Source organism: Oncorhynchus mykiss, chromosome 16 (assembly GCF_057628025.1).
Source record: "Oncorhynchus mykiss isolate SJ-2025 chromosome 16, ASM5762802v1, whole genome shotgun sequence".
Classification (NCBI taxonomy): domain Eukaryota; kingdom Metazoa; phylum Chordata; class Actinopteri; order Salmoniformes; family Salmonidae; genus Oncorhynchus; species Oncorhynchus mykiss.
Genome location: NC_143037.1, coordinates 27,260,109 through 27,280,029, shown reverse-complemented (window position 1 = coordinate 27,280,029; position 19,921 = coordinate 27,260,109). Strand labels below are relative to the sequence as shown.

The following is a 19,921-nucleotide window of genomic DNA, read 5'->3' as shown; positions in this document are numbered from 1 at the left end:
AAATAAATCTATGCTTCAACTCCAAGTGCATTTAGAATTAATATACTAAATTACAATTAAAGCGTTTGAAATTTTAGTACAGTTTTAATGAGTGTACGTTTAATGATAGGGAACATATAGTATACTTTAACAATGAATTTGAAGTACACTTTCAATAAGTGTATTGAAGGTTGATAATTGTATATTTATAGTATACAAAAAAACCAAAAAAAAACAATGAATTTAAAGTAAACTTTAAAGTGTGTTGAAGTGTAATTATATTATATGTATAGTATACATAAGATATACATCTCATATTTGAAGTATATTATTTTAATGTTTTGTATATTTAAGTATACTTGTAATATAATACAATTAATTGTTTTTCGCTTGGGCATGCTCTCTTAGAATGTTGTGTGCTAGCTGGGTACTCACCACTATGTTGTTTGGGTTTCCCTGCGAAAGGATTTTCACCTGCACAAAGACAATCCATCGAGGAATTTATATTAGGACATTTTAATAGCCTATATTGAACATGTTTTCTTCAGTACAAAAATGGAAAATGGTTCACACTCACAATCATTGTACAGTTAATATTGGCATTACCTGCTCCAGGTCCATATCCATAGCCAGCAGCAACAGGATTATAGCCTCCTGCAAAAGCACCTTCACCTATGGATCACAAGACAACATTTACGACACACTATAGAGAGAAAACACTGCCAGGTGTTAGAAAGGTTGCAAGGCTCATAACTTATTTAAAAACAAGGCGTTTATCTGGTTTGGGTGCATTAGCTCCCCCTCCATTCGGACGTACCCCAGCTCCATATCCTATAACAAATATATCACAAAGTCTGAATATCTTTTACTTAATATCTGAAACAGCAGAACTTAGTCACTGAGTGCAATAGAAAATGGTGCTTGAACCCTGGACAAGCATTTACATGAAATTGAGCAAAATCGGAGACGCATATGGAGATGAATTGTGGCCAATGACACTAGTAAAATGCATTTATTCGGTCAGGGCACACAGATTTACTTGAAATGAAGCCTCTAAAAAGACAATCTGTAAAGGCATTTCCAAAACAGAGCCACTGAGTGCATTGCACACAGTCGATAAATGGGTTAGAAACAAATACATTACACACACACACACACACACACACACACTTAGACATTTTTTATACATGAATTCAAATTGTGGGGTAATTTAAAATATAAAAGACAACTCCTGCACACTTTATTACCTTTGCACATGTCAACATTTAGGTATGTGACCAAAGACTGAAACGTCAACAATAAATTATTTTGATAATGAATTCAACCCTGGGGGTTTTATTCCAAGAACCACATATGACTTCTTCAAAACAGTAGCAATTTAACATTTGGTTTAGCACCATAGCCATTGGGGACACCATCTCCATTTGGTACACCAGCTCCTGCACCGTAACCTAATGACCGTTAACCAAAATCTTAGTGTGGAAGACCTCATTAATGGCATGCACAAGAATGATGATGAAAACTAAACTTAATATAAAAGTAAACTCCCACAAACCATTAAAATTGACAAAGACAACAGCTCAACAAAAAATATGAACCTTCATCCTAATTGCACTGGAAAACCTGATGCCACCACGAAATGGCAAACATTTTGTTTAGGCTTAAAACTACACAAGAAAACAGAGTAGGTTTACCATTGGGGTTGGCTCCACGTCCGTGCGGTGCACCGGCTCCGACACCGTAACCTATTCACCATTAACAGAAATCAAAGTGTGTAGAAGATCTCATTGATAGCATGCACAATCATGTAAAAATGTGTACCAAAAACCCCCACTAAAAACACTTATTATAAAAGACAACTCCTGCACACACACCATTATCTCTGCCAAAGTTATTTTATAATGAATTCCGCATTGGGTATTATATCACCACATGTAGTGCACTCGGAAAGTATTCAGACCCCTTGACCTTTTCCACATTTTGTTACGTTACAGCCTTATTCTAAAACGGATTACATTTCCCCCCTCATCAATCTACACACAATACCCCATAACGACAAAGCAAAAACAGATTTTTAGACATTTTTGCAAATGTACAAAAATGATAATATGAAAAATCACATTTACTTAAGTATTCAGACCCTTCACTCAGTACTTTGTTTGAAGCACCCTTGGCAGTGATTACAGTCTTGAGTCTTCTTGGCACAAGCTTGGCACACCTGTATTTGGGGTGTTCTTCTCTGCAGATCCTCTCAAGCTCTGTCGGGTTGGATGGGGAGTGTTGTGCGTGCTCTGTTTCTTCCAGACGTGATGCTTGGCATTCAGGCCAGAGTTCAATCTTGGTTTCGTCAGACCAGAGCATCTTGTTTCTCATGGTCAGAGTCATTTAGGTGCCTTTTGGCAACTCCAAGCCGGCTGTCATGTGCCTTTTACGGAGGAGTGCTTCCCCCTGGCCACTCTACCATAAAGGCCTGATTGGTGGAGTGCCGCAGAGATGGTTGTCATTCTGGAAGGTTCTATCTCCACAGAGGAACTCTGTCAGAATGACCATCGGGTTCTTGGTCACCTCCCTGACCAAGGCCCTTTCCTCCCCGACTGCTCAGTTTGGCCGGGCAGCCAGTTCTAGGAAGAGTCTTGGTGGTTCCAAACTTCTTCCATTTAAGAATGATGGAGGCCACTGTGTTCTTGGGGACCTTCAATGCTGCAGACATTTTTCTTACCCTTCCCCAGATCTGTGCCTCGACACAATCCTGTCTCGGGCTCTACGGACAATTCCTTCAACCTCATGTCTTGGTTTTTGCTCTGACATGCACGGCCAACTGTGGGACCTTATATAGACAGGTGTGTGCCTTTCCAAATCATGTCCAATCAATTGAATATACCACAGGTGAACACCAATCAAGTTGTAGAAAAATCATGGATGATCAATGGAAACGGGATGCACCGGAGTTCAATTTCGAGTCTCATAGCAAAGGGTCTGAATACTTCTGTAGATAAGGTATTGCTGTTTTTGCAAACATTTCTAACAACCTGTTTTCACTTTGTCATTATGGGGTAGTGTGTGTAGCTTGATGAGGAAAACTATTTAATCCATTTTAGAATAAGGCTGTAATGTAACAACATTTGGAAAAAGGGAAGGAGTTGAATACTTTCCGAATGCACTGTATAAGAGTGACTGTTATGTTGTGGGCCTACATGGTAACATTAATCTTTAAATAATCTATAATAAATAGCTACTATGACTGCTTCAATTAACCAGTAACAATTTACCATTGGGTTTTGCACCATAGCCATTGGGGGCACCACCTCCGTTTACACCAGTTCCTCCTCCGTAACCTAATCATCATACACAGAAAGCTGAGTGTGTGGAAGACCTCATTGATGCCATGCACAAGAATGTATGATATTAGGCAAGAATGTATGATATTAGGGCAAATTTACCATTGGGTTTAGCACCCAAGCCAATGGGGACACCAGCTCCTGGACCATAACCTTAAATAACATGGTGTAAAGTGAAATCAGGTACGAGTTAACTGTTCTACAACTGTGTAACTCCTATACATGTCGTATGATATTATTGTGTTCAAGTTAGGTTCAGCACTATAAATGAACAATTCCTCCACCAGCACAGGTCAACCAAGTGGGACACGTCGCAGGTGCTCAACGTGAACAATCTAGGGAAGAGGGGTCACAAGCAGCATGAGTCAAAGGTCATGCACTCAGAGTGAGACTCAACATTCACCGTACAATAGCAAAGACATTCCAGCAGTTGTTACCATGCCAGGACAAACAATATCCATGCAAAAACATGAACTGCACAAATAGGCAAAAACAGAAAAACAGCATGCACTTTAAACCATTTAGGTTGAGGTGATTATGGCACATTGTTCAATAAATGCCATTCAGATCACCTGTGAATAACATATAGTACTCTTGGTTTACCATTACTGGGTATTTTCACCCATTGTCCATTTGGCACTCCTGATGGTCCACCGTCTAGAATATCCATGTCAGAAAAATGCAATATAAATAGAATGCCATGTATTCAAGTAAACAAATGAATAAAATGACAAAACCTAACAAGAATTATACTAATAGCACAATACAAATGCGGTGCTGGGGTAGCAAACTATTTCTACATTAGTTATACTTTGTATTTATCTATGGGTGTATTTATACTGTATATTTTACTAGTAACTGATGTTTACCAGGTTTGGCTGGTTTAGCTCCCTGCCCATTGCCATTGGGGTTCCCAGCTCCTTCACCATCTACTAGGGGTCACAACGGTATCAATAAAACAAGACTGGCAAGGCCGACCTCAACATACATCCCTCAACTTACTCGCAGAGAAATATCAGGCTACACCACAGACTTATCAAGACAAATAACCGCCAGTAATCCAGTCATCATACTTAAAACGTTGATTGAAACTGATCTCAAACTAGGGAAACACAAAGAGATGTCTTGTAACAACCAATTACTTCATAGACAGACCACAGGCTTCACACTCAACATCAAACAAATACTTGAACCTACAATCTATATGGTATCATTTAGGTTATTCATGTCCAATAACATTGGATGCAGCCGTGCGCCAGCGGAAGTTCCAACAGACCAACACATGAGAAGTACAATAAGAAAAAACACATCATGACATTAATATACCTACATTTTCTTAAATACATTTTGCGAAAAGCCAACACCACAAGAAAGCATGCAACAAAAACATAAAATTAATATGACAACCAACACACTAAAACAATTCAAAATAAATAATGTGACACACTCAAACAGACCTGACAGTGCCATAAATGATACCAACATAGGATGAACTTGTTGACAAGACAAAACAGAGGACTTGACATGTCACAGAGGACACATACACTACACATCACACAGGTGCGGGACAGGTGTAGACATATGCAAGGACCAGTATGACAAACATACACTGTGTTTATATGACAGCACTTACACATCCAAAGACGCAAACAATATCAAGTGTTAGTTTAGCAGGTGGACTCCCAACTTTAGATTCCAGCACCCCATGTTCCACTGCTGATTTTTCAGGTACAACTGCAGGCTCACTTTTAATGCTCACTTCTTCCGGTGCCACCCCTGGTGCACTTTTAGTCAGGGTTTCTCCAGGGACGATGGGACCAGTCTTTTTAGCTGCCATCGTTTCAGGTACCAACGCAGGCACAGCCTTTGTAACCATGGGTCCAGTACTTTTAGGCACCTGAGTTTCAGGGTCTACGCCCCAATCACCTTTCCCAGGAGGTGTGCCCGACCCACCATTTTTTTTCTCAGGGACCTCACTTCCAGTGACATAACCTAAGGGCCACAAGGTCATCACCATTTACAGCCACTGGTCATTTTAGTTGGAAATTGTAAACAAATATGTAAATGGTCATCTGGTTTCCGTTATTTGCCTAAAATTAAACATTCCCAGTGAAGTTCCCACATACGGCTCTTCTTTTTAGAACATCAATGGACAGAAACATTTTGGTGGACACAAAAAACTATGACCTAATGAACAACAACCATGGTGTGCAAAAAAAAATTGCATTGTAAACACTGAAAACACACAGGGTGGAAACCCAACATGAAAATCCGTACCTCTATCTTGAAACTTTTCATACATTTCTCTTTGACATAATTTCAATGCATGATCTATGCGAAGATCTGACTTGGTTGCATGGATCTCGAGATAGGATTCAGCCCAAAATGTGTAAATACAGGCACTGTCAAAGCCTTCATTGTCTAAACTACAGAAAACACCACAAACTAAAGCAGACTATGTTAAACACGGTAAAAAACAAACATGTAAACAGATTTAGACATACATTTAGTTTTGTTACAGCCTGAATTTAAAATATTAAATTAATATGTTTGTCAATGGCCTACACATAATACCCAATAATATCAAAGTGGGATTACATTTTTCAAAATATTAAATTATAAAAAATGAGAAACTGAAATGTCTTGAGTCAGTAAGTATTCAACCCCTTTGTTATGGCAAGCCTAAATTAATTCAGGAGTAAACATGTGCTTAATAAATCCCATAATAAGTTGCATGGATTCCCACTGTGCACTATAATACTGTTTAACATCATTTTTGAATGACTACCTCATCTCTGTACCCCACACATATCATTATTATTAGCTTGTTTCCATCTATGTAACATTGCAAAGATCAGGAACTTTGTCCAAAAATGTGGCAGAAAAATTAATCCATGCTTTTGTCACGTCTAGATTAGACTACTACAATGCCTTGTAGACAATTTCTAGACTAGCAAATTAGAAACAAGTGATGCAGATTGACCATACATGTAGTATAACACGGCACATGTTAAGAACGCATTAAAACATGAGTACCATAGTAGTAGACTATTATCCGATCATGGGAAAAGGGGTGTAAAAAAAACTTCAGACTAGAGGGCTTGACTGTTGTCGGGGTTACCTGTCCACAGGATATTGCTGACCCGTCAGTGCTTTCTAAAAAGAGAAGGACCATAGATATCTAGTCCCTAGTACAGAGAATTATCACTGGCTAGACCTTTGCTGATAGAAGATTATATTTGGGAATCTACAAAGTGTCAGCTTTTTTTTCACCCATATATGATGCTACTTACAGTATACCAGATTTGAGTGGTGAAGCTACTCACTAGCTATGGAAATGACCAGTAACGCAATGGATTATCCTCCCATGACCAGCCATTATGGTTTGGTATGTTCAGTCCAAGGGAGATAATTTTTCAACCAACCTCAACTTGGCGATACTTCATTAATTCTCGACTTGGAAGGCACATTTGTGCTTTCGAAAATATGGTGGCATACATTATACAGTGGGGTCTGAAATGATTGAAACTCTTGATGAAAGATTAGCAAAAAATGACTGAATAAAATAACACATTAAAATACTGAGCTATATTGTATACTAATACAATTGCTCAGAGAAAAGGGAGAGGTAAAAATGATTGACACCCCTGTTCTCAATAGCTCAACTGCGAGGATAATGGCACGGAGCCTTTTTCTAGAACGTTTTATGACTTGGAGAACACATTAGGGGGGTTCTTAGGCCATTTCACCACACAGAATCATTCCATATCCTTGATATATTTCATCTGCGCTTATGGACTGCCCTCTTCAATTCAATGGGTTTTAAGTCCGGAGACCGAGATGGCCATTGCAAAATGTTGATTTTTATGGCCAATTAACCATTTATTTGTGGATTTTTATGTGTGCTTGGGGTTGTCTTGCTGCAAGAGCCACTTGGAAGCAAAATAGCCCCACAACATCAAAGATCCACCACCATACTTGGATTGGAACAGGGGCTTTGGTCAGATGACATGAAAATAGAGCTCTTTGGCCACGAACACCAGTGGTGGGTTTGGCTTCTCAATTAGAATGCATGAGCAGAAAATAACCACATAGTGGTTCTTCCTTTAAAAGTTGCGGCATACAGCTTGAGGGGTGCCGCAGAATTCTATGGCATGTTATTTAAGTGTCAGCCATTGGTGCCAGAATGACGAAATTTACCACAATCTGTCACCATCTACCACAAACGGTAACAGCATAAGCTCAACATTTTTAAAGGAAGAACCACTGTACCTACTGTAAAATGTGGTGGTGGATCTTTGATGTTATGGGGCTATTTTGCTTCCACTGATCCTGGGGCCCTTGTTAAGGTCAATGGCATCATGAACTTTACCCAGTACCAGGATATTTGAACCAAAAACCTGGTTGCCTGCCAGGAGGCTGAAATGTGGCTGCAAGTGGATCTTCCAGCAAGACAACATCCCCAAGCACACATCAAAATCAACAAAGAAATGGTTAATTGGCCACAAAATCTACATTTTGCAATGGCCATCTCAGTCTCCAGACTTGAAATCCATTGAAATCCTGTGGTTTGAATTGAAGAGTGTAGTTCATAAGTGCAGGCAAAGGATATCAAGGATCTGGAAGGACTCTGTATGGAGGAATGGTCTAAGATCCCTCCCAATGTGTTCTCTAAACCATAAAACATTTTAGAAAAAGTCTGTGTCTTTATCCTTGCAAGGTGTGGTATTGAAAGTTATTGAAAACAGGGGTGTCAATTTTGACCCCTATATTTTGTGTGAGTACACAATGAGCAATTGTATGAGTATACCATAATATAGTTTCCCAATTTGTTTTTTTGCATACAATAAATATAGCTCAGTATTTGAATGATTTATTTTAGAGTCATTTTTGCTCATCTTTATCAAGGGTGTCAATAATTGCGAACCCCACTGTCCATTGTTGAATTACTTCATGGCACAAACATATTTTTATTTAACAGAGCATTTCCTAAATTCCAAAATGCAGCTGCAACTAGCCATAGGAATTCAGAAGACAACGGTTCCTTCCAAGTCGAGAAGGAAGAATCGCCAAGTAAAGGTTGGTTTAAAAATATTCCCCCATGGATTGAACATCCCAAACCATTATTCTGTTTGTGAGGATATTCCATTTCAATACAGGTTATTTCCATAGCTAGCTACTCACATGCTATAAGAAAATCTGATGCTTTTACACCCCTTGCCCAGTGTGATACAAATTCTAACTAAATACGAAGCATGCCATTAACATGGCACACCATTTCATGGACATGCAGAGAATAGTAGAGTTTTACCCATATCTGGTACTTTGGGACTCTTTCCTTGAGGCACGGCTGGTGCCACTGGCTTTGGACTTTTTGCCTGTGAGGCTGGCTCTGGTGCTAGTTTAGGGTACGTCTTTCCTTGTGAAACGACAGGTGCTGGCTCAGGGTACGGCTTCCATTGTGAAACGACAGGTGCTGGCTCAGGGTACGGCTTCCATTGTGAAACGACAGGTGCTGGCTCAGGGTACGGCTTCCCTTGTGAAACGACAGGTGCTGGCTCAGGGTACGGCTTCCCTTGTGAAACAACAGGTGCTGGCTCAGGGTACGGCATCCCTTGTGGAACCGGCGCTGGCTTCGGACTCTTTGCCTGTGGTACTACAGCTGCTGGCTTTGGGGCTGGCTTCGGGTATGTCTTCCCTTGTGGAACTGGTGCTGCCGCTGGTGCTTTGTTAGGGCACGGCTTTCCTTGTGGAACGACAGGTGCTAGCTTTGGTGCTGGCTTAGCGTATGTCTTTCCTTGTGGAACCGGTGCTGGCTCTGGCGCTGTCTTTGGACTCTTTGCCTGTGGTACTATAGGTACTGGCTTAGTGAAAAGCTTCCCTTGTGGAACTGGTGCTGGCTTAGGGTATGTCTTCCCTTGTGGAAAGATTAGAGCTACACCCTTTGTTGGCTCAGGTACTACAAATCCTGGCTCAGGTGCCGGTGCAAGGTTTAGTGCTTCAGGAGTAAGAACTTCACCTTTGGGGCCCTTTCCATTCGGTGCACCAACACCTTTAGTACCCTGACCATTTGACATGCTGTATCCATTTGGCATGCCGTAACCTGGGAACCAAAACACAGTAACTTTGTACCAACTAAAAGATAACTAATCAGTGAAAAAGTGCAACAGTGAAACATGCAGTATGACAGTATCTTGACATGATCATTTAGGAGATAAAAACAAACAAGGGACACCTTACCGATTAACACAAACCACGACAGACATACAGCACATGCATAAGTAGAACAGGAAGACATGCTTGAAGTCTGAAATGCAATACTGCTCAATTATTGCTTATAAAATAAAACACATGCACCATAATACCTTAGTACAGTTACTCTGAGACAAACTGTACAGTACAGACCGATTGACACAAATTACAACATGCAAGAAGAACATGAAAACATGCTTTAAACACCATACTACTAGTTTCCCCCATATTAGATCAGAAGACACATATTGTAGGACATGCTGAGACAAACCACATACAAGATAAACTCAACCATACAGAACAAAAATGGACTCAAACTGGTTAAGACAGAAAAGCTGAGGCCACAATCAGACAACATGGAGCATTTACCAGTATTGACTACTTTAGCCAAATGTCCATTGGGTACACCAGCAGGAACACCATACCCTAGGAATCACAAGAGTTAAAAATACTGGCTCACAAATCAAGTGCGCATTTACAATATTCATTGCTTACAAGTTAAGATCAAAGTGGCAATTGATAGACATTGGAAAATGACAGACATCGGATAGAGTGAGCAAATGTTTTATTTGAAATAATACAAACGTTGAAACATAGGGGCGCAGATGTACACAATCTCAGCTTTTGACAGTGAATGCTTACCACCATTTGGTGCTTTAGCTCCTCCCTTGGACGCTTCAGTTCCTCCAATGGGTGCACCTGCTCCGACACCTTTAGTATTTTGAGGTTGAGGTGATCCATTTCCATAACCTACAACATATCCCAGTAACATATCAATTTGCCACAGCACAATCAAGAAGAGACATGTATTACCTGGGATGGAATCTACTTCCAGGGTAGACTCACCATTAGCTCCTTGTCCATTGGACACACCAGCTCCAGCACCATAACCTGGAAATGACAACAACAAACAATTACGATTTAGACCGACTGAAAATTCCTAATCGACCTACTGCAAAATCACCATAATAGTTTTAGTGTAGACACTTCCTATTCAACAGATCAGATAGTGCCTTCAGAAAGTATTCACACCCATTTACTTTATTACACATTTTTACACAACCGGAATTTTAAACAGATTACATTTAGATTCTTGTCACTGGCCTACACACACCCCATAATGTTAAAGCGGAATTTTCTTCTTTTTTTAAAAATTCTTTACAAATTAATTCAAATTAAAAGCTGAAAAGTGTGTAACCCAACAAGTTCCACTCAGGGATTTCACCATGAGGCCAATGGTGATTTTAAAACAGTTACAGTTTAATGCCTGTGATAGGAAAAAATTGAGGATGGATCAACAACATTGTAGTTACTCCCCAATATTAACCTAATTGACAGAGTGAAGAGAAGGAAGACGGTACAGATTATTTTTTTTACATCTAAAACATGCATCCTGTTTGCAACAAAGCACTAAAGAAATACTGCAAAAATTGTGGCACAAAAATTCACTTTTTGTCCTAATGTGTTGTAATTTGGGGCAAATCTAATTGCAACACATTATGGAGTACCACTCTCCACATTTTCAAGCATAGTGGTGGCTGCATCATGTTATGGCTATGCTTGTAATCGTTAAGGACTGGGCAGTTTCAGGATAAAAAAAAATAAGCAAAATGGAGCTAAGCACAGGTAAAATCCTAGAGGAAAACCAGGTTCAGTCTACTTTCCACCAGACACTGGGAGATGAATTCACCTTTCAGCAGGACAATAACCTAAAACACAAAGCCAAATCGACACTGGAATTGCTTATCAAGAAGACAGTGAATATTCCTGAGTGGCCGAGTTAGTCTGACTTAAATCTGCTTGAAAATCTATGGCAAGACTTAAATGGTTATCTAGCAATGATCAACAACCAATTTCACAGAGCTGGAAGAATTCTTTAAATAATTGTTGCACAATCTGGGTGTGGAAAGCTCTGAGACTGAACCAGAAAGACTCACAGCTGTAATCGCTGCCAAAGGTGCTTCTACAAAGTATTGATTCAGGGGTGTGAATACTTAGGTAAATTAGATATATCTGTATTTCTTTTTTTTCTTTCTTTTTTTTAAATGGGGTATTTATGTGTAGAAAAAATAAATATTGGATACACTTTTCAGGACTTTCAAACACTTTAGCAGGAATTTACCATTAGGTTTAGCTCCATATCTCTTGGGTACACCAGCTCCTGCACCATGACCTTGAGATCAAATATAGCATTAATATAGTATTAATATGTCAACAGTTTAGAGGCGACTCCAGGATGCTGGCTTTCTAGGCAGTGTTCCTCTATCCAATGTCTGTGTTATTTTGCCCATCTTAATCTTTTCTTTTATTGGCCAGTCTGAGATACAGTGCCTTGCGAAAGTATTCGGCCCCCTTGAACTTTGCGACCTTTTGCCACATTTCAGGCTTCAAACATAAAGATATAAAACTGTATTTTTTTGTGAAGAATCAACAACAAGTGGGACACAATCATGAAGTGGAACGACATTTATTGGATATTTCAAACTTTTTTAACAAATCAAAAACTGAAAAATTGGGCGTGCAAAATTATTCAGCCCCCTTAAGTTAATACTTTGTAGCGCCGCCTTTTGCTGCGATTACAGCTGTAAGTCGCTTGGGGTATGTCTCTATCAGTTTTGCACATCGAGAGACTGACATTTTTTCCCATTCCTCCTTGCAAAACAGCTCGAGCTCAGTGAGGTTGGATGGAGAGCATTTGTGAACAGCAGTTTTGAGTTATTTCCACAGATTCTCGATTGGATTCAGGTCTGGACTTTGACTTGGCCATTCTAACACCTGGATATGTTTATTTTTGAACCATTCCATTGTAGATTTTGCTTTATGTTTTGGATCATTGTCTTGTTGGAAGACAAATCTCCGTCCCAGTCTCAGGTCTTTTGCAGACTCCATCAGGTTTTCTTCCAGAATGGTCCTGTATTTGGCTCCATCCATCTTCCCATCAATGTTAACCATCTTCCCTGTCCCTGCTGAAGAAAAGCAGGCCCAAACCATGATGCTGCCACCACCATGTTTGACAGTGGGGATGGTGTGTTCAGGGTGATGAGCTGTGTTGCTTTTACGCCAAACATAACGTTTTGCATTGTTGCCAAAAAGTTCAATTTTGGTTTCATCTGACCAGAGCACCTTCTTCCACATGTTTGGTGGCTCCCAGGTGGCTTGTGGCAAACTTTAAACGACACTTTTTATGGATATCTTTAAGAAATGGCTTTCTTCTTGCCACTCTTCCATAAAGGCCAGATTTGGGCAATATACGACTGATTGTTGTCCTATGGACAGAGTCTCCCACCTCAGCTGTAGATCTCTGCAGTTCATCCAGAGTGATCATGGGCCTCTTGGCTGCATCTCTGATCAGTCTTCTCCTTGTATGAGCTGAAAGTTTAGAGGGACGGCCAGGTCTTGGTAGATTTGCAGTGGTCTGATACTCCTTCCATTTCAATATTATCGCTTGCACAGTGCTCCTTGGGATGTTTAAAGCTTGGGAAATCTTTTTGTATCCAAATCCGGCTTTAAACTTCTTCACAACAGTATCTCGGACCTGCCTGGTGTGTTCCTTGTTCTTCATGATGCTCTCTGCGCTTTTAACGGACCTCTGAGACTATCACAGTGCAGGTGCATTTATACGGAGACTTGATTACACACAGGTGGATTGTATTTATCATCATTAGTCATTTAGGTCAACATTGGATCATTCAGAGATCCTCACTGAACTTCTGGAGAGAGTTTGCTGCACTGAAAGTAAAGGGGCTGAATAATTTTGCACGCCCAATTTTTCAGTTTTTGATTTGTTAAAAAAGTTTGAAATATCTAATAAATGTCATTCCACTTCATGATTGTGTCCCACTTGTTGTTAATTCTTCACAAAAAAATACAATTTTATATCTTTATGTTTGAATCCTGAAATGTGGCAAAAGGTCGCAAAGTTCCAGGGGGCCGAATACTTTCGCAAGGCACTGTATGGCTCAAGGCCAACATCCCGGAGTCGCATCTTCACTATTGACATTGAGACTGGTGTTGTGGGTACTATTTAATGAAGCTGCCAGTTGAGGACTTGTAAGGCGTCTGTTTCTCAAACTAGACACACTAATGTACTTGTACTCTTGCTCAGTTGTGCACCGGGGCCTCCCACTCTTTCTATTCTGGTTAGGGCCAGCTTGCGCTGTTCTGTGAAGGGAGTAGTACACAGCGTTGTACAAGATCTTCAGTTTCTTGGCAATTTCTCACATGGAATAGCCTTCAATTCTCAGAACAAGAATAAACTGACGAGTTTAAGAAGAAAGTTATTTGATTCTGTTCATTTTAAGCCTGTAATCAAACCCACAAATGCTGATGCTCCAGATACTCAACTAGTCTGAAGGTGGCCAGTTTTATTGCTTCTTTAATCAGGACAACAGTTTTCAGCTGTGCTAACATAATCGCAAAAAGCTTTTCTAATGTTCAATTAGCCTTTTAAAATGATAAACTTGGATTAGCTAACACAACGTGCCATTGGAACACAGGAGTGATGGTGGCTGATAATGGCCTCTGTTCGCATATGTAGATATTCCATAAAGAAAATTGTTTTTAAAATCAGCCGTTTCCAGCTACAATAGTCATTTTCAACATTAACAACGTGTACACTGTATTTCTGATCAATTTGATGTCATTTTCATGGACAATCTCTTTTTTTTCTTTGAAAAACAAGGTCATTTCTAAGTAACCCCAAACTTTTGAACAGTAGTGTATATAATAATACATAATACAATTGTATAATATATGCCACTAAGCAGACACTTCTATCCAAAGCGATTTACAGTAATGTGTGCATATATTTTCTTATGGTTGGCTCAACATTGTTCCATCTAAAACTCTGTGAAATATCTTTTCAATAACCAAAAATATCCTATTTTCAGCAGTTTGAAGCTGATGTACAAAACAGAAAGTAAAAATAAATAAAAAAAACTTACCGGAAAGGGAAGCATAGAAGTATCGCTCATAACAAGGATGAGGACCACTTATCAGACTTGCATTAAATGAGCATGACAGGTCTATAACTCGCATTTCTATCATTTCTATTCTATTTCTATCTATCAGTCGGGTCGTACACGGGTTGGGACGTGTTGTTGATATTTACCTGGTTTGGGTGCCTTTGCCCCACCATTGGGATATCCATACCCTAGGCATCAGGAACAGACAAATGCTTATGTTCTTAGATGGTCATTACAACTGGTTTCATATCAAATGACCATAACTATAGAACAAAAAAGGAATTCATACAACTGAGTAACTTTGCAGTCTTACCACTGGGTCTGGAACCATATCCATTGGGTACACCACCATAACCTGAAGTTATCCCCACAGGAAGAATAAATTCAAAACTTTTTACTTAAAGATGATTGTGACAAATTTCAAACAAAATTGGGTCCTTGAATGACATGGTTCAACAACAACAAATCATGAGATTTAGGAAACTCCTGCAAACAAAATTCTAGGGGGGACTTACTATTGGGTTTGGAGATTTGTATTACACATTTGAATAATCTAATGTTAGAATGAAACAATCAAGGTCTTTAAACACTTTTTTTTGTAAATGCTTTTTATGGTGTCTGATGGAGTATATTTACAATGTTGTTAATATTAAGATTTGTATTTATTTATTGTGATTGTCCCGTCTTTCAAGAAACCCTGGACTACATGCAGTTATAAAACCAGTTCTCATGGTGAACAGTCTCAATAGAAATGTCACTTAATAGCTGTGATTGTAGCACCAATGTAGGGGTTTACATTACCATTGGGTTTAGCTCCTTGTCCATTGGGTACACCAGCTCCAGCACTATAACCTAGAAACCAGACAAATGTTAACTCAAACCAAACTCTGAAAACACAATACTGATATAATATGCTTAAAACACTAACGATAAATTGACAAACACAGAGTTGTTTTGGTTGGACTTACCATTGGGTTTGGCACCTTGTCCATTTGGCACATCAGCTCCAGCACCATAGCCTATAAATAACACAGTTGTCACAACAAAAACAACTAGAAAATGACATTTCCTTAAAAAAAAAAAATGTGTGTGCTTGCATTGTTGTGAAATAGTAGTAGTGGTAGTGACTCCAGTAGTAATATTAGTATTAGCAATGGTAGTAATAGGGCTGTTATAGGCTTATGGGTTAGTTGTGTGGTGAGCTGTCGTGTGGAGTTACTTTAGTGAGTTAGTATAGTAGGCTAGAGGGAGTACTATGGGTGTGTTTGTAAATTCACTCTGGAGTGCCAGAGTGTGCTCAGAGTGCGCTCTGGGCATTCATAAATTCAGAGCGTTGTCAGATTGTCTGTAAATTCAGAGCGTTCCGCTCTCAGAGCATTTAGAGCGCACACTGGACACTGGCCGAGGAATAGGATTGTTGATTTTTCAACATTTTGAAAGTTCTCAGTTTAGAACGTTGAAGCCTGCATTTTGCCATTGAAGCGGGAATACAACAAGCTTTATAGATGATAAATGATGAATGGTAGCATAAAGATGTGTTAAAGCAATCTAAGTTGGGTCAGTCTGCATATCTCAACGTTGGTTCGGTGTTTGTAGCTGAAACGGATCAAGAGCAGTGGCAAATTCAAAATGTGCCTTTCTGTAGACTATGGATGCACATTTAAAATAGTGCACATTTAAAATAGTTATAGTACAAAAAGTATCAACAATCTTTAGACAAGCAGTTGAATCAGTCAGCACGTCAGCATTGGTTTGGTGTTTGTAACATAAATGGTTCAAGAAAGGTGTCTGATCCAATTTGACCATTGAAGTCTACGGAGCATTTATTGAAAATATGAAATGGTTCGGGTTAAAAGTACAAATAGTATCAACAATCTTTTTTTTTTTTTACAAGCTTCTAAGTTCAGTCAATCTGTACATGTCAACGTTCGGTGTTTGTAACTTTAACGGTTCAAGAGCAGTGCGGAAAAGCAAAATGTGCCAATCGTAGACTATGGAGCTTTCATGTAAATGTAGAATGTTAGTGCAAAAAGTATAAATATATTCTAAAAGCTTTTTAAAACCAATGTTAGTTGAGTTAGTCTACACATTTCAACGTTAGTGTGGTGTTTGTAGAATAAACGGTTGAGCAGTGGCGAATCCAGATACTTCCCAATACTTCCCTTTTATGCAAATTTAAAATTGTTATAGTTCAAATTATAAATAGTAACAAAAAGCTGTATATAAGCAATCTAGGTTTAGTCAGTCTGCACATTTCAACATTGGTTTGATGTTGGTAGCTTAAACAGTTCAATAGTAGATGTCTCCATTTTTGTTTACCATTCAAGTCTATGGCCATTGAAATGCATTGGGATTTCTGCAAATATGGTTGTAGTGTGAAAAGTATAATTAGTATCAATAAGTTTATTTCTAGCAACCTGAAGACAATCAGCTTGTACATTTTATAGTTGTTTTGGTATTAGTAGCTTTGATGGTTTTGGTGCTACAGGTAGCAGCGGAAGGTGAATAATAAATGTCAGATTTCAGCTGTTCTTGCATTCAGCAAGCACACCTAATTATAATATACTGCTAATTCAACATGAATCATCTAGAATGAACAGAAACAGAGCCAAGGCGGTTTACCATTGGTTTAGCACCATTTCCTTGGGCACAGCAGCACCATGTTTCCCTGACTAAAATAATCCTAAAATACTTGGTTTAACACAAAATTAGCATACCAAGAAAAAAAGGGAGATTTACCTTTGTTTTTTTTAGCACCATTTCCATTTGGCACAGCTGCAGGAGCACCATAACCTAGAGATCAGACAGATTCAAACCAATGTTCATGGTTGTACCACTTAGGCCAGGGGTTCTCAAAGTGCCCTCAGAACAGCCCACAGGGATGCTGGCCCATGTTGACTCCAATGCGTCCCTCAATTGTGTCAAGTTGGCTGGATGTCCTTTGGGTGGTGGACCATTTTTTATACACACGGGAAACTGTTGAGCGTGAAAACCCAGCAGCGTTGCAGTTCTTGACACATGGCACCTACTATCATACCACGTTCAAAGGCACTTAAGTCTTTGGTTTTGCCCATCCACCCTGTGAATGGCAGTCACATATAATCCATGTCTCAATTGTTTCAAGGCTTAAAAACATGTCTTTAAACCTATCTCCACCCCTTCATCTACATTGATTGAAGTGGATTTAACAAGTGACATCAATAATAGATCATTGCTTTCACCTGGATTCACCTGGTCAGTCTATGTCATGGAAAGAGCAGGTGTCCTTAATGTTTTGTAAACTCTGTATTTTTTACATGTTATTTTTTTATGAATATTACTAAGAACATATTAAACTAATTTTGTCACAGGGGTCCTTGGAATACGTTTAGAAAGTGTAATACAATGTAATATTATTAATCTACAATTTATGTTCTTAACCTGGGGCAACATGGGTCTGGGAGGCTCACAGGGATATTGGCATCCACAGTACTCCACCAATTGTAACTTTAACTCAACACTTCTTGTACTCACCAAAAACATACATAAATGCACTGTAATTTAAGCTTTAAAAAGGCAAAGTTCTCTCTCTACAGAAATGATCCCTGTATGATGCATAGTTTTGATGACATTCTAGACTATTCTGATCTTCCAACTTTTGTGGCAAAAGTTTGGGAAAGACACTTTCCTGTTTCAGCAAGACAATGCCGCCGTGCACAAAGCAAGGTCCATACAGAAATGGTTGGTTGAGATCGATATGGAAGAACGTGAATGGCCTGCACAGAGCCCTGACCTCAACCCCATCAAACACCTTTGGGAGTAATTGGACCACCGACTACGAGCCAGGCCTAATCGCCCAACATCAGTGCCCGACCTCACTAATGCTCTTTTGGCTGAATGGAAGCAAGTCCCCAGAGTAATGTTCCAACATCTAGTAGAAACCCTTCACAGAAGAGTGGAGGCTGTTATAGCAGCAAAGGGGGACCAACTCCATATTAATGCCCACCATTTTGGAATAAGATGTTCGACGAGCAGGTGTCCACATACTTTTGGTCATGTAATGTATTTAACTTACCTTAGAAGTGTTTACTTTGCAGGCTGACTAGCATCTATTGAGTTGCAATGTCCCATAAATGTAATGTCCAAATCAAGTTTAAGTATGTACAATACATGTGTTGCAGAGACATAATTCAAATGAAAGGCAACAGCTAATCATTGACAGATTGACAAATTATTATTTTGATTCCCATGATTCAATGTACCGCGATTGATCCAAACCCAAACTTCCACACTGTGGCGAAGTGAGAAATGTGATCCTTCAAATAGTCCAAAATTATGTGTATAGCCTTACTGAATATCTTAAAACATACTAACTTGTAAAACACAAAATGTACATATAAAGAAAAAGGGAGATTTACCATTGGGTTTAACACCTTGTCCATTGGGACCGCCGTAACCTACAGAGAGAATCACAAATGGTGTAAATTAACAAAACACTTTTCATATCAACAGCTGAGGAAGACTTATTCAAACACAATTCTAAGCTTACCCTGCGTGGGTCTTTTTTGGCCTCCTCCATTAGAGTATCCAGCCGAGAGGCCACCACCCAGGCCAAGACCAGCCCTGGCATAGGCACCATTTGGCCTGTAGCCTGGTTAGACAACGGACAAGGGTCAAAAGTATACAAGGATATACTATAATATTCCAAATGATTAGTTAAAAAAAAAAATGTAAATAGCTCAGATAGTTTTGTATTGACTCACCATTCATTGGCTGTGAGCCATATCCATTACCGCCATACACTGGAAACACAAATGACAACATTAATAGTTAGTTAAAACAAGTATCTATAAAAAGTGATTTAATATACCCATACACAACTTTCAGTTTCTCACTTACCTCCCCTCCTGTTTGTAGCTAGTTGAGGTACCCCCAGACCCTTTCGAGTCCCCACTCCAAGAGAAGCACCTGGTACCAAAACAAGAACAAAGGAGCAAATATGTGGTCATTGTGATAAATTATAGATTATTATGCTATAAAAAATGGTGGGTGATTAGAGAAGACAGTACTTTACCTGCACCAAAAGGTGGTCGGCCGTATCCTTTCATGGGTCCTTTCATGCCAGCTTTAAAACCCATACACAAAACAACATGATGTGACCCAACTCAAACTCCTCCACCATTTAACACACATACATGGTGTTACAGCAGTAAGCTTGTAAAATATGAAGAATATGAACACGCAATACACACAACGTGAACACAAAAAAAACACAAACACAACGCACACGGACATGCAGAAGTCACCTCGGAAAAGATGAGGAAAGCTACAAGCTACAAGCTAACAAGACTAGCATGCAGTGCTAGTGTAAACTCATTAATTTAGTCATGCTGAATGAATATTGGCAAT

General features: G+C 39.3%; 1 protein-coding gene across 50 annotated transcripts in view; it reads right to left on the bottom strand.

Annotated features, from left to right (window-relative positions):
- Positions 1–19,921, bottom strand: part of cmn (calymmin) — a 70,161-nt gene that overhangs the window by 40,678 nt on the left and 9,562 nt on the right. For 10 of the 50 annotated variants that reach the window (XM_090202446.1, XM_090202452.1, XM_090202451.1 and 7 more), the window contains 18 exons: positions 19,587–19,637; positions 19,412–19,480; positions 19,276–19,314; positions 19,062–19,163; positions 18,931–18,969; positions 17,273–17,326; positions 15,502–15,552; positions 15,335–15,385; positions 14,847–14,888; positions 14,680–14,721; positions 10,416–10,460; positions 10,212–10,319; positions 9,939–9,995; positions 3,420–3,470; positions 3,249–3,314; positions 1,674–1,724; positions 586–651; positions 415–453 (listed from right to left, as the gene is read on the bottom strand). In XM_090202446.1, coding sequence (XP_090058572.1) covers positions 415–453; positions 586–651; positions 1,674–1,724; positions 3,249–3,314; positions 3,420–3,470; positions 9,939–9,995; positions 10,212–10,319; positions 10,416–10,460; positions 14,680–14,721; positions 14,847–14,888; positions 15,335–15,385; positions 15,502–15,552; positions 17,273–17,326; positions 18,931–18,969; positions 19,062–19,163; positions 19,276–19,314; positions 19,412–19,480; positions 19,587–19,637 — 1,023 coding nt within the window. Of the gene's footprint in view, positions 1–414; positions 454–585; positions 652–1,673; positions 1,725–3,248; positions 3,315–3,419; positions 3,471–3,920; positions 3,975–4,186; positions 4,250–8,628; positions 9,421–9,938; positions 9,996–10,211; positions 10,320–10,415; positions 10,461–11,691; positions 11,743–14,679; positions 14,722–14,846; positions 14,889–15,334; positions 15,386–15,501; positions 15,553–17,272; positions 17,327–18,930; positions 18,970–19,061; positions 19,164–19,275; positions 19,315–19,411; positions 19,481–19,586; positions 19,638–19,921 lie in introns of all 50 variants that reach the window. The other 40 variants (XM_090202450.1, XM_090202467.1, XM_090202456.1 and 37 more) reach the window with 11 other exon arrangements.